Here is a 12,745-nt window from a genome sequence, read left to right on the forward strand (position 1 = left end):
GCCGCCTTGTACGCATTTTGTCTCTTCTTTCTTGGCTTTGATTGATATAAAAATGTTAAATACATTAAATCAATAAAAGGGAATTAATTTAAACAAAATTATACTGATTTTTTTTTAATTAAAACGAAGGCATCAAGATCCCATCTTTCTTCTTGTTTTTTTAATTCATAATGGGATCAATAAAAATGGTCAATCAATCAATCTTAGTCAAACTTAAGCACATCTTGTCCTGCCTTGGGTTTGATCCAATCAAATATTGACAGTCAATAATGAAAATGAGTAGTATGAGATCTAATTCTCTAATTTTAACCCTTTTAACTATTTGAGTTACCATTAATGGATAATTGAATTAAAAAAATTTCAAAAAAGTGAAAGGGAGAGTCTTTTATTTCAAGACTTATTAGTAGATGTCTTTAATTACTTACAAAGAGATTGAACAATATAATTTATGAGACAGCGTGAGTTTTTTAAATTGGATTATCAAAAGTTAACTAATGGGCATAGAAGATTGTTTGAAGATTGATTTACGTGTCGTATTTTAAAAAAATAGAAAAAAATATTTGGTTCCAAAGACAAATATAGGTAAATGTATATCGTAATTCGCAATTGAGATAAATTACATTCAATACTTCAAATAAAAAAACTGAAAGTATTAACTTGATGAACAACTACATTTATTCATAAATAATTCATAATCCACAAGTTTGTAAAAAATTTCACTTAGTAACTATTATCAATAAATATCGTTAGTAAAAACCAATAAATATTACCTCCTACTCTTAATATAAGAGCTAGTTTAACATTTAATTTGGTTTTAAATATAAGATCATAATTTATTTTTTTCACATATTTATCTATTTTTTTAAGGTACTCCTTGTAGTAGTTGCACATATTAAAGGTTTCATCAAATAGAAGTTATAACTAATATACATAATTATCAAAGGTATTTTAGGAAAAACAACACTTATTTATTATAAATAACTAAGTTAATTAATTTTTTAATCTATTTAAATTAGTCAACTAAGTCTTGTATTAAGAATAAGAAGTAATATTTTTAGTAAAGAACAATTCAGGATAGCGTGTGTGATAAAGGCTTTCATCACTTAAGCAATCGGTTGAAAGTTTAAATCCCAATTTTCATGTGAAGCAACCTAATCAAAAAAGTTACACGAGTTTTAAATAGTACGGAATGACTTGGATTAAATTAAGCTGAGATTTAGATTCGAAAATCAATCCAACCTGATATTGATTATTTTGAAATGAAATAAATGTAAGGTGGCATAATTAATTAATTTGGATTAAGGAGAAGTGCTTGAAAAAGTTATTCCATTGCTTAGTTTGATTACCATCTAATCTAATTGATTAACTAATCTTTGCTTGTGCCTACCTCTATCTTTTTTAAAAAAAATTCACATGATTGTGAATTATAAATTTGTGATCGAAATTATAAATACATCCCTGAAAAATTGATTTCACAACAAATTGTTCAGTTGTAAATAGAAGTTGCAATTTTTTTTTTGTGAATTAAAAGAACTTTTGATAAAGTCATCTCATCACTTAAAAACTTGCCACATAGACACACTCATCACCACTCTTTAATTTGTTCTGCTGAGATAAAAGTCCTCTATTTTTCTAAAAGAAATTAAAGAATTATGCATAAACTAGTTTTACCATATCTAAAACAATTGTAAAAATTTTTTTTTAGGGAAAAAAAGGCCACTACAAAACTTTATATGAAGTGTATATTTCTCATCTTGTCTCCAAATTTATTTTAAAATTAGATGAGAGGAAAGATAGTGCAGGATACTCATTATTGCTGGGATATGACAATGAATTGAAAGTAAAATAAAAGGAAAAAAAATTTCGAATATTGCCTTCCACAGCATCATATGCTTCTTCTGCAATAATTGAGGGCTTCGAATTAAGGACAAATGTTAAAATATCGATTAATATTAAACCCCTCAAAAATATATATAATTAGTTGAGTTGACCGCACTCAAAGTACAATTATAAGTGGAATCACATATATCATTGCTTAGTAATGGGAGATTGATTCTTAATTAATTGGATTCTTTTTTTGGCCAAGATTAATTAATTGGATTCTGATCCATTAAAAGTACATGAATAATAATTATAAGCATATTAAGCAGAATTTAACAAATTAATCATAAATAAAGAAATAAAAAAGCCAATAGTCTCATGGTCTGATTACTAATAATAGCATGAAAACTTTTCTATAAGTAGGAAGTCGTTGATTTGACCCCACTGTTAGGCTCTATCATTTTAAAGAAAAAAACAATTCAAAAAAGCATAATGATAATAATTATGAGCATATTAAGGAGAATTTAACAAATTAAGCCTAAATTAAATAAATAACACAAAAGAAGGCATATCCAATATTCATATGCCCACAAACCACCTATCATATTTTGGTTGGAGCAATCATGCAAACATGATTGTTCTCCTTTAATGTTTCTCCACCGTTCATGTCAATTTTCATTCCTCACTTTCTTTGCTGATAATTGATATTATTTCTTCACTTTATTCACTCTATTTTTTATTTATTTTTCTTCTTCAAAATAATCAATCGTTTTCTCAAAATCATATCTTATCAGATCTTTTCCCACTACCAAAACCAACCCAAAAGAAATAAAGCCACCACGATTAAAAAGTTTGTGTGTTCCCATGTTAATATGCTTCATAGGACAACCCGCTACATAAAATAAGTCTACATTTGGTAAAATTCTAACATTGTGTTAAAATATTGATGTGGTTGTTACTATTTGTATGGAAGTCAAGCTTGACGTGAAATTAAAAACATGAAACAAAGTACTCAGAGATCAACCTTCATGATGATAATGATGTTGAGGTAAACACTAAGAAATGAATGGGAAATTTCTGTTACAAAGTAGCCAACCACAACTTAATTTTTTTTATTTGTTGAGAATCAAATTGAATAATACTATTTTGGGGGCTTGTAATCTAAATGACGCCAAACACTTTTTTTTAAAATTTATTTTTATATGTAAGATTATAATTTAAATTTTTTGTAAAAGATAGTTTGAGGAGTACGTGAATTATGAAAAATAAGTAAATAATACCATCGCCTGAAGAGATTAAGTTGAAAGGAAACGCAACTCAATGGTGAATGAAACCGAAAATACAATTGCTGTTAAGTGGAATCTCATTTTTAAAAGTACAAGTCATTGCGTTCATAATGGATGCTTAAACCGTAAAGCTCTCATTTTCAACTTTTAAAAAACATTCACTTTTGACACCCCATTTATAATTTTCCTGCCATACATACCTACCTCTTTTGTAGGAAGGGTTAGGGGAAAAAAAAAAGAAGTTAAGATGGATCCAGTACTCTAAAATATCTTTTTGGGTGCATTTGACATCTTAAAATATTTTGTGTCTTAAGTATTATTTAGATGTGTTCAAAATCTTGAAATGTTTTTTTTATTTTGACATTGATTGCACCAAAAAATATTTTAAAGTATTAGACGCACATAAAGTATTTTATGATACATCCAACACCTAAACTAAAAGATAAAATATCATAAAATATTTTAAAATATTGGATGCATCACAAAATATTTCGAGGCCGGATACATCTTAACCCAAAAAAAAAAAAAAACCAATATTGCAATCAAGTTCTCTTCAGATTTTGTTCAAGCTTCTCTGCATTGGTTGATGACTCAGTGCATCTAAATCTAAAAGTTCTACTTCTAAAGTGCTTCTATGACTATGAGCGTGACAAAACCTAAAAGATAAAAATATAATCATCTGTTATTAACTGAACTAACTCTCCCAAGTACTGAGCCTTACAATCTAATAATACAAAGCAAGTAGCAGTACTAAATATCTCTATTATTAAGTGAACCAACTCTCACAATCATTTGGTGATTAATATCCTCAGTAATATTAAACTCACAAACTACTAAATACGAATTATGAGAAATTTTCATGTCACTAGATCATGAGAAAATTATAAGTGAGATCAAACTCACAGGTTCTGACTCACTAAAAAGTTTTGATGCTACTAGATTATAAGAGGATTGATACTACCACTATTAATTTGATAATATAAAGTGAGTAGTAGTAAATATCCACGCAAGAACTTGTTGTTTGGTCACAAGTTGGGGTTGGAGATGATGGTGGTTTAAAAGGAGACAAGAACGTGGTGGGTGCAGATGAAATCAGAGCCATCAAAAGAGGGATGAAAGAGAGATGATAATGAGTCCAAAATGCCACACCACCAAAGCATCACTTTATGCTGCTTCAAGTGCCATCTCCTCTGTGCACTAAAACAGGGGATATTGTTTTGTTCCCCTTTTACACCATGATCATGATGCCTGCCTGTGGTCAGTTCCAGAGTATCGGAAGCTCACTCTTTGATTTGATACCAATCCAATCCCAAACACTTCCACACCCATTGGCCGCCCTCAAGATTCTCTTCAGATATTAACCCAAATCTTGTCTGGCACCTGAGAAAGCAGAAAAAGAAATTTTAAAAAATACTACCTCCTCTTATTTGACTTTTATTTTGATCCTAAATATAAGATCTCAATCCACTTTATTTTTCATATTTATGTATTTTTTTAAGATAGTCCTCCTAACAATGGTAAGTATAACCAATACACTTAATTAGTAAAGATATTTTAGGAAAGACAACACATATTTATCACAAATAACTAACTTAACTTTTTTTCTTAATCTTCTCAAATTAGTCAACTAATTCTTATAATTAGAATCGGATATATATATACAGACAGGAAGGAAAAGCTATAAAGTTGTCAGCCTCACATGACCCAGTTTTAGTTTGAGAGGCATATGTAGTGGAAACCACGTATCCATCCTCTAACGGAGTTGCCAGAGTTTGGTTCCTGTCCTCTGTCTCAACAGAGAGGTTCTCTGTTCCACACGCATCAGATTATCAGATGAAAAAGAATTATAAAATGGATAAGATTATTCCGATATCTTAATGAATATACTCGTGTTAATGAAACAAACAAGGTTCTGCTGAATAGATCAAATGCAGGGCTGACAAAATAAAGCAGATAGTGGACCTGACCTGAGTGAAATAAACATGCTTTTCTTATCTTCTGCTTTTCTGACCTGAATTGATCAAATCCATGATGAGTAAGATTTGACGTTATTTTATGCTTTTCTTTGTCTTTTTGAGTCATCACAACGTTGTTGGACACAATCCTGATAAACTATCATTGTTATTAACAAAATTTTGGCCTAAATTACATCAGCTGCAAATAGCTTCTTTTGATCTTTAGAATTTGGCAAGACCTTAACTTTTATGTTTACACAAATAACACCTTTCCATAAATTATTATTTTACTTCCTTGACAGAATGTAATATGTTATTAACCATATAGCGTTTTAAATTTAATTTTTATGCAAATAAATCCTAAACTTTGAGTTATATCTAGATAATTTTCTAAACATCTAGGTTATATTCGTTTTTTTTTTCAACCAAAGATTATGTGTTTATGAGGTGGAGATTATCTATGTATAATCCAAAGTTATGCAATGACTTGGCCAAATTTTTAACATGGGCTCAAAATGCATACATCACTTTGGGCCTCTCAAAGCCCAAGAAATTTCTTCCATGGAATAAGGTCCAAAAAATTTCATGGCCCAAGAAAGACTTTTTTTTTTTTTATGACTTGAATCCCGGAAACTTACCAGAATTAGGATATGTCTTCAGACTCAAAGAGCAGTTAAAGAACCAATGAGGGTTGGTCCGAGTGGTAAGCGGCTCGGTTCCGCTTAAGTGAGGTCTCGAGTTTGATTACTCACGGATGCAGAAAACCCCTGCTGGGAGACTCACCCACCATACCTAGGTGCGCGACGCAGGTCAGATCTGGACGTAGTCAGGGCAAAGTTCTGGTAAACCGGGTGGGGAACCCAAAAAAAAAAAAGAGCAGTTAAAGAAATTTGAGAAAGATAGAAGCGTGGAAAGTTTGGCACGATGAAGCTACATAAGACATCGCTATCGAATTTCAGAGCATGCCAACGAAGACCAAGCCAAGTCCCTTTTAAAGTGGGAAAAACGTGTGATGGTAGACCGTGCCAAGTCTTTGGTTCTACCAAAGACTTATGAACACGATAACCCCAAATGCAGTTCATTCGGCTGGCAAATGCCCATCACGCAGACATCAATCCTATGATCATGACGATCTTTTTTCTGATACATTCATTACTCTGATTATGATTTTTTTTTTTTGTATTTAATATCGTAATTTTATTTTTAGTCCATCCAGCACCCTAAAGATTATAGTACTAGATATAACTATAAAAAAATACCATAAAGATGTTGGATGTACCAAAAAAATAATATTAGAATGTTAAACATACCATAAATATCATGATGCTAAATGTGCTTGGAAATAGGATGCTGAATGTATTTTTACCGTAGTTTATTTCCATAGCCTGACATTAAACACCAAAATAGTAGTCAGAAAAAAGAGGAAGGGAAAATCATCCATAAATCTTGGGGAAGAAAACTGACTTTTATGCTAACTGACTTTTGTAATTGAAGTTAGAGTAAAAGTCAGTTAGTGTAATATGATTTATATTTGGATATGTGCTTATAAAAAGTCAGTTGAAAAAGTTAAAAATTATTTGAATGATTAATAAAAAAGTGAGTTTAGTTGTAAAATAACTGAAAAGGACATAGACTTTGTTAAATAGTAGAGTTTGATATTTTATGTTTTTAATGTGATAATTGTTAAAAAAAATACCTAAAATTATTATGATAAAATAAAATTAGTTTACTTCTGAAATTATAAATTATTTATTTATTTTGTTCCCAAGTAATCCATGTAGTGATTATGCATATATTCCATTAAAAAAAAAAGACTATACATATTAAGGAGTTTTTTATTAATGGGTAGTTTTAGTGCACATGATTAACAAAAATACTTTAGGTAAAACAACATCAATTTATTACAAATAACTAAATTAATTTTATTAATATCTTCAAATCAGTTATCCAACTCTTATATTAAGAATATGTATTATCAAATTGTTAGGTTTGTTAGGAGTTATTTTGTCTTTTTTCATTACCATCTTTTCTCTCTCCACGTTTGTGATGGCAAAAGCTCAAAAAATTAGCTTTAGTGTTAGGTTATCTTTTTACCCAAAACCCAAACATTTGTTTGAGCATTTATCTGCCAGTAACATGAGTTTGCATCATTTCAATGCAAGTTTTCTGTTAAAAACGTTGATCCAAACATGCACTGTCTTTACAAGTAAAGTTGGTTATTTACAAGTTAAATCGAACAATTTATATTTATGAACCAAACTTCCATATTTACATGTTGAATTGCATCATTTACAAGTCAAACTGATCAAAAATAAATAAATTTCTTCAAACATGGTGGTGTTTAATTTTCTTACATGGAATCCGTGGAAGTTTCTCAAGGAGAAAAGAGTTCCCTAGCTTTAGTGCTAGTTAAGTTTATGAACCGATCGCCATAAACCACTCAAGGTCTAGTTCATTGCTTCAACGATCTTGATCCACCAGTGAAAGTAGTACCATGCAATACGAGAATTAAAGGCATTGCAAATTCACAATAATGGAAATGATATCAAGAAAGCTAATTCAAATCTTAGATAAATCAGAAGGAAAAGGAGAGAGGCATGATGAAGATATTGCTGCGGCATAACCAAGCAAATATATGAAAGACACACCAGGACACACCGACACAGCATGAGCAATAAGCAAAAAGCAAAAATGATGATAATACAAAACTATACACAATCGAAGGTAACAGCTAGAATAATGGGATCTGATATCACAAGCAACCCAAGAATTAACACATCCAAATTATTCAAATTGTACTACGCCTCTCTTTCAACACTCCTATCAATGTGAGAAAACTTTGAGCAAAAGATAGCGAAACATCGATCTTTGAGGAGTAGATTTGATAATCTGGCTATCAATATGAATTGGATAACCAATAAAGGTGATGCAACCACCAGGCAAGGATAATTAAAGCAGCTCTGCTGTGCCAGATGGAATCTGGACCATTACCACAATCTTGCGATTGAAAGACTCAAGATAAACATTTAATAGGATTAGCACTAATCAGATAAGAGCATAATTCTGATAACAATATTTACATGTACAAGAAACTAGAAATAGTGGTATCCAAATATAGCTGACGCAATTACATAGACAACAAGGAGTTTTCCAGTTAAACGACATTCAATAACCATAGTGATTATGGGAAAATGATACAGCACAAATTTCCATCAATGTTTATTAACTGTATTGCTCCCCCCGAGTCCCGACAATTCTTGACAATTGTATTCGAAAATTATTGTTTCAACAGGTGTGGGAAACACATTCTTCATGAAGTCTGTATATTTTTAGGGATGCAAATCTACCTAGTTCGAGCCTCTGTGCTGTTATAACTCTTACGCCAAAATCAATAAGTGAACCGCTGAGAATTTTAATTTTGATACGAATTGGTCATGCACCACTACTTTCCAGACTAAATAAAGCTCGAAATACAGAGATCTTGAATTCAAATAGCAAATTGGATTGATACATAATACAAAATTAATAAAACAAATCGCAGAAATTATTTTGTCATTTCAATCTAAGAAAATGTATGATCTTCAAATCAAATATCTAGTTGTATGTTCTTCAAATGGCTTAGGCAAACGCTACTAACAACCTACAATTGTGTTGGAACTTCAATTATTTAACCTATTCTGAGCTGCATGAAACCAACTTGTGAAAATTTCATGTCAACGGAAAATGGGGGAAGATACAATTTCAATGGAAGAAAATATTAATTGAAATTTTAAAGCTAAAAGACTCAAGACCTCCTTCAGTAAAACTTATCAGCCAATCTTGAGAAAAATCTGAATCTCTTCCCCCAATCCTCCCCCACCTTTTCAAGGAAATACTTAGAAAGAAGGGGGAAGGTACCAATTAGCATATTTAGCAAGACCATCCTGTGTCAATGGATGAATGAATGTTGTGCATCCCACTGGATTTGAAGCATTATAGTGTGTAACCCTTGACAATACAATCCCTCAGCATCCCATGACAGCACAATTATAAACAAAGTTACCAGACCGCTTTCTGGCAAGCAGGTTCCACTGGGGAGGTCCTTCACTGGGAACCCATGCGTTGAGTTCAATAAAACCCTCACCATGAGTCCTAGGTCCACCAATGACAATAAGGCGATTCCCACAGGCCCTGAAGGCAAGACCCCAACCATTCACAGAAACTGCCCGTTCAGGCAGTCTCCCAATAACAGACCACTGTTTCCTGTCCTTGTCATATTTCTTGACTTCCATGTCAGCATAATCAGCAGCGTACAATTCATCATCTACAACTGCAACCAGAGGTGGAGCCTCGGCAGTAGCGGGCATTTCAGCCCCCCTAGCACTACGTCCGGGGGACATGTTAGGAATTTCTGTCCATGTTCTTGTCTGCAAATTGTACTCCTCACCACAAGTAAGAAGCTTCGATTCTGGCCCTCCAATTCCCCCAATAACATAGAATTTTCCATCCATAAACACCCCAGAACACATTTTCCTGGGCTTGTTCATGCTTGGGAGAACCTCCCAAGTCTGAGTCTCAGAATTATAGAGTTCCGCTGAGCTGAGAATACGCCCCTCTGAGTCACAACCACCAGCCAAAATCGCTATCTCTCCAAGGCTAGCAGATCCGAACAGGCATCTAGGAGCATTCATTCTCATACCAGATGACCACGAGTTTGTCAAAAGACTGTATCTGTAAATGACATGGGATGTCATTTCCTTCCCAAATACAAGAAGTTCAGTGCCTACAGCCAAGGACTCCTTATCAGAACACATGAAGCATTCATTAGAAGCCATCCTGGGTAAATGCATCCACCGCTGACGAATTGGATCATAAGCTTCCCATTCAAGGAGCTCACATGAAAAATAAATCCAGTGTTCAATGATGCCATTCAATCTCCTCCAAGTGTAGAGCTCACCACTTCGGATCAAGTGACAAAAGCTCCTGTTTAGTGAGGCAAGAGAACCATAATCAGACCTTGAACAGCGGCTAAGACAGGCAATTGAACTGTCGCGGTTCATGCGTGGAAAAAGACAACCAGAAGCAGATGAATCCCCAGCTTGCTGCTGTTGCTGCTCATCAGATTGTTGGTTACCAGAATTCAATGAACCTGAGCCACGCTGCTGCTGCTGTTCTTCATTAGATTGCTGGTCACTGGAATCTGAAGAATCCCCGGCCTGCTGCTGATTATGAGACTGAGAATCAACAGAATCTGATGAATCGCCAGCATGATGCTGCTCTCGTTCATCAGAGGGTTGGTCAGGCCCAGCTCCAGCCATTTCATCTCTCTTGAAATCTTTGAATGGCTCACAGTGCTTCCTCCTTCCCGGGATTTGGGATCCGTCCTGGTCCATTGGGGGAATAACGGAAGAGTCCAGTGAATCTTCAACCTGACAAGATTGCTGTTCAAGCAAAGTCCAAACCCCTTCAGCTCGATGGTCCAATATCTTGGTAAGCTTGTTTGACCGGGGTCCATCCTCGCCATCGATTTCTAAAGGGCGCTTGCCATTTTTAATGTCCAAGTCCGGCAGATAATTCATGAAAGACCAGTTGCTCTCTGCCGGACAAGTGCCAGAAAACAACCTTGGAAATACACAGGAACGACCGTCCAACATGTCTATGCGGCAAGAACGCGAAGCGGCAACAAGTTCTCAAACCCAATCCGCTTCCTTCTGTCTTTACTGGAAGAAACAAATTCAACAGCAGAGAGAGGAGCAATCGGAGCACCGCAACTCCCCAGAAGCTCGGTCAAAATGAAGAACCTATTCAAACAAGTAATGAAATGAAATTCAAAAGTTAATTTTTTCCTCCTCTTCTCAGAAACAGAAAATCTGCACAGAATATTAAATAACTTCCTCACGCTTGGCTAAAAATTGAACCAAAGCACAACATGAAATGAAAGCACGATTACAGATCAGAATCCATTCAGCAAAATTATCCAGGCGCAAAGGTAAATGCCTTATGTGGAACCAAATTCGTCAACAAAGGAGAGATACCAGAAAGCAAAACACCGCAAACAATTCGAACTTCAAATGAACACCCATCAACGAATTTCAAATGACGGAATCGAATGTGACAAGAAACCAGTCCAATATTCCAATGTGGAAATCAAATATTTAATTTCGAATACAGCCCAGTAATTTTTTTGCCTCCAACCTCGACAGAAAGGGAAATTTAGTTAGATCTCTAAAAATCTTCACCGGAACCCAATTCATAAGCTATTAATCGTCTCATTCATAAGAAAGCTCAAAACCAGAAATAAGAATGCAACAGACTTACGACTGGATAAGAAGAAAAATTAAGGAACCCGATCGGCAAATTTCAAATTGGACATCAATCTTCAAATCTCTCTCTCTCTCTCTCTCTTCAACACACACTACTACATGTATACCCAGAAGACTCCTTTCTCTTTCTCTAGACCCTCTCCGTTCTTGGCGTTCTTGGTTCTCCGTTGCTCCTTGAAATTCTCCGTGCAAAACCAAATGAAGGTTTGGAGCAAAATCTCAATAGAGGACCCCTCTTCCATGCCTTATCTCTCTTAAATCATATCCTAATTTATAATTTAACAATTCCTTAATATTTTTTGTTTGCTATGAAATTAATATTAATATTAAAAGGGCAAAAAAAAAAAAAAGGAAGGAAAGAAACTGACGGAGGCGGTGGTTGGTGGGCCCATCATAGGTTCGCCGTGCCAGTCGCCGTTATGGAACCGGTGGCCGGTAACCGCCGGTCTGGCCACGTGTTGACTCGGGAGAATCAAATCTCTCTCTCTCCCCGCCCTTCCCCCCGGTTCGCTGACTCAGAGTAAAAACTGAAAAGCAGGAAAGAGAAAGCGATGAGGAGTTCTCCGTTACCCATACGTCTCTGTGAACCGTCGGATTTTGATTCCAAATAATCGGCTGGTCAATTTCTCGTGATGATTCGGCCGGGGGCTGTGGTCACCAGCGACGCGGTACCATCGGATGGCGAGTTTTCATTGGTCCAACACGAATCATGAAAAAGCTAAACCCCGGATTAATATCATTTTGCCCAGGCAGTTAATTAACCTGGTGCTTAACTCCATGCGATGTGACCTTTGACTGGTCAATATTGGAGCAAACGTAGCAGCTGTTTTCTTTCTGTAACGATAAAAAGGAAATTATGGTCATTAAAGGTTAATTATTTATTAATTATAATAAGATTAATAATTATTACTGTTACTACTACCGAACACGGTTTAGATCAGAACGCTTAAGTCAAAAAAGGCAGATTTAGCTCCATTTTGCTGTTCCCAAATCTTCTTTGCGTTTTCGGCTCGTGCCCTTTTTGATTTTACTGTCATGTCAAAATTTTCCCTTTTTCCCTTTTTCCGGTCTTTTGTCCCTGCCATGATAAATTTTTTATATATTAATTAAAAATTAGTAACGACAAATCAAGCAAATTAGGGTCAAATAACCGTGCTTAATGAACATAATTAAATAATAATATCTGAATTAATTGGGGGGTTGCGCAGAGGAATAAATAGTGCCCAGGATTAAGACAGGTCGGCAAATGAAGAAATTGATGGAGCACAATTTTCCAGCACCACACTGTTTGTAGATTCTCCCATACATAATCATTTCACACTTTTCTTCTTTCTTTTTTGGGGTTTTTTTTAATCGTAATCTGGCATTAATATGTTTATTA

The 12,745-nt window shown here is 34.4% G+C and overlaps 1 protein-coding gene across 2 annotated transcripts; it reads right to left on the minus strand.

Annotated features, from left to right (window-relative positions):
• Positions 1-8,521: 8,521 nt before the first annotated feature.
• Positions 8,522-11,829, minus strand: LOC114720617 (F-box/kelch-repeat protein At1g26930). Of its 2 annotated transcripts, none has more exons than XM_028906280.1 (2): positions 11,733-11,829; positions 8,522-10,842 (listed from the first exon to the last, which is right to left on the minus strand). In XM_028906280.1, the coding sequence occupies exon 2, from the start codon at positions 10,693-10,695 to the stop codon at positions 9,067-9,069; it is 1,629 nt and encodes a 542-aa protein (XP_028762113.1). In that variant the 5' UTR covers positions 10,696-10,842; positions 11,733-11,829; the 3' UTR covers positions 8,522-9,066. The 2 variants fall into 2 exon arrangements, with proteins under 2 accessions (XP_028762113.1, XP_028762112.1); XM_028906279.1 differs by lacking the exon at positions 11,733-11,829 and adding an exon at positions 11,360-11,615.
• Positions 11,830-12,745: the final 916 nt, after the last annotated feature.

The sequence above is a fragment of the Neltuma alba genome, unplaced genomic scaffold (genome assembly GCF_004799145.2).
Source record: "Neltuma alba isolate B1F8T4 unplaced genomic scaffold, ASM479914v2 tig00011992_pilon, whole genome shotgun sequence".
NCBI classification, from domain to species: domain Eukaryota; kingdom Viridiplantae; phylum Streptophyta; class Magnoliopsida; order Fabales; family Fabaceae; genus Neltuma; species Neltuma alba.

Bases quoted from the DNA above. Each gene is read 5' to 3' on its own strand.
- LOC114720617 (XM_028906280.1), bottom strand. From the start codon at position 10,695: ATGTTGGACGGTCGTTCCTGTGTATTTCCAAGGTTGTTTTCTGGCACT.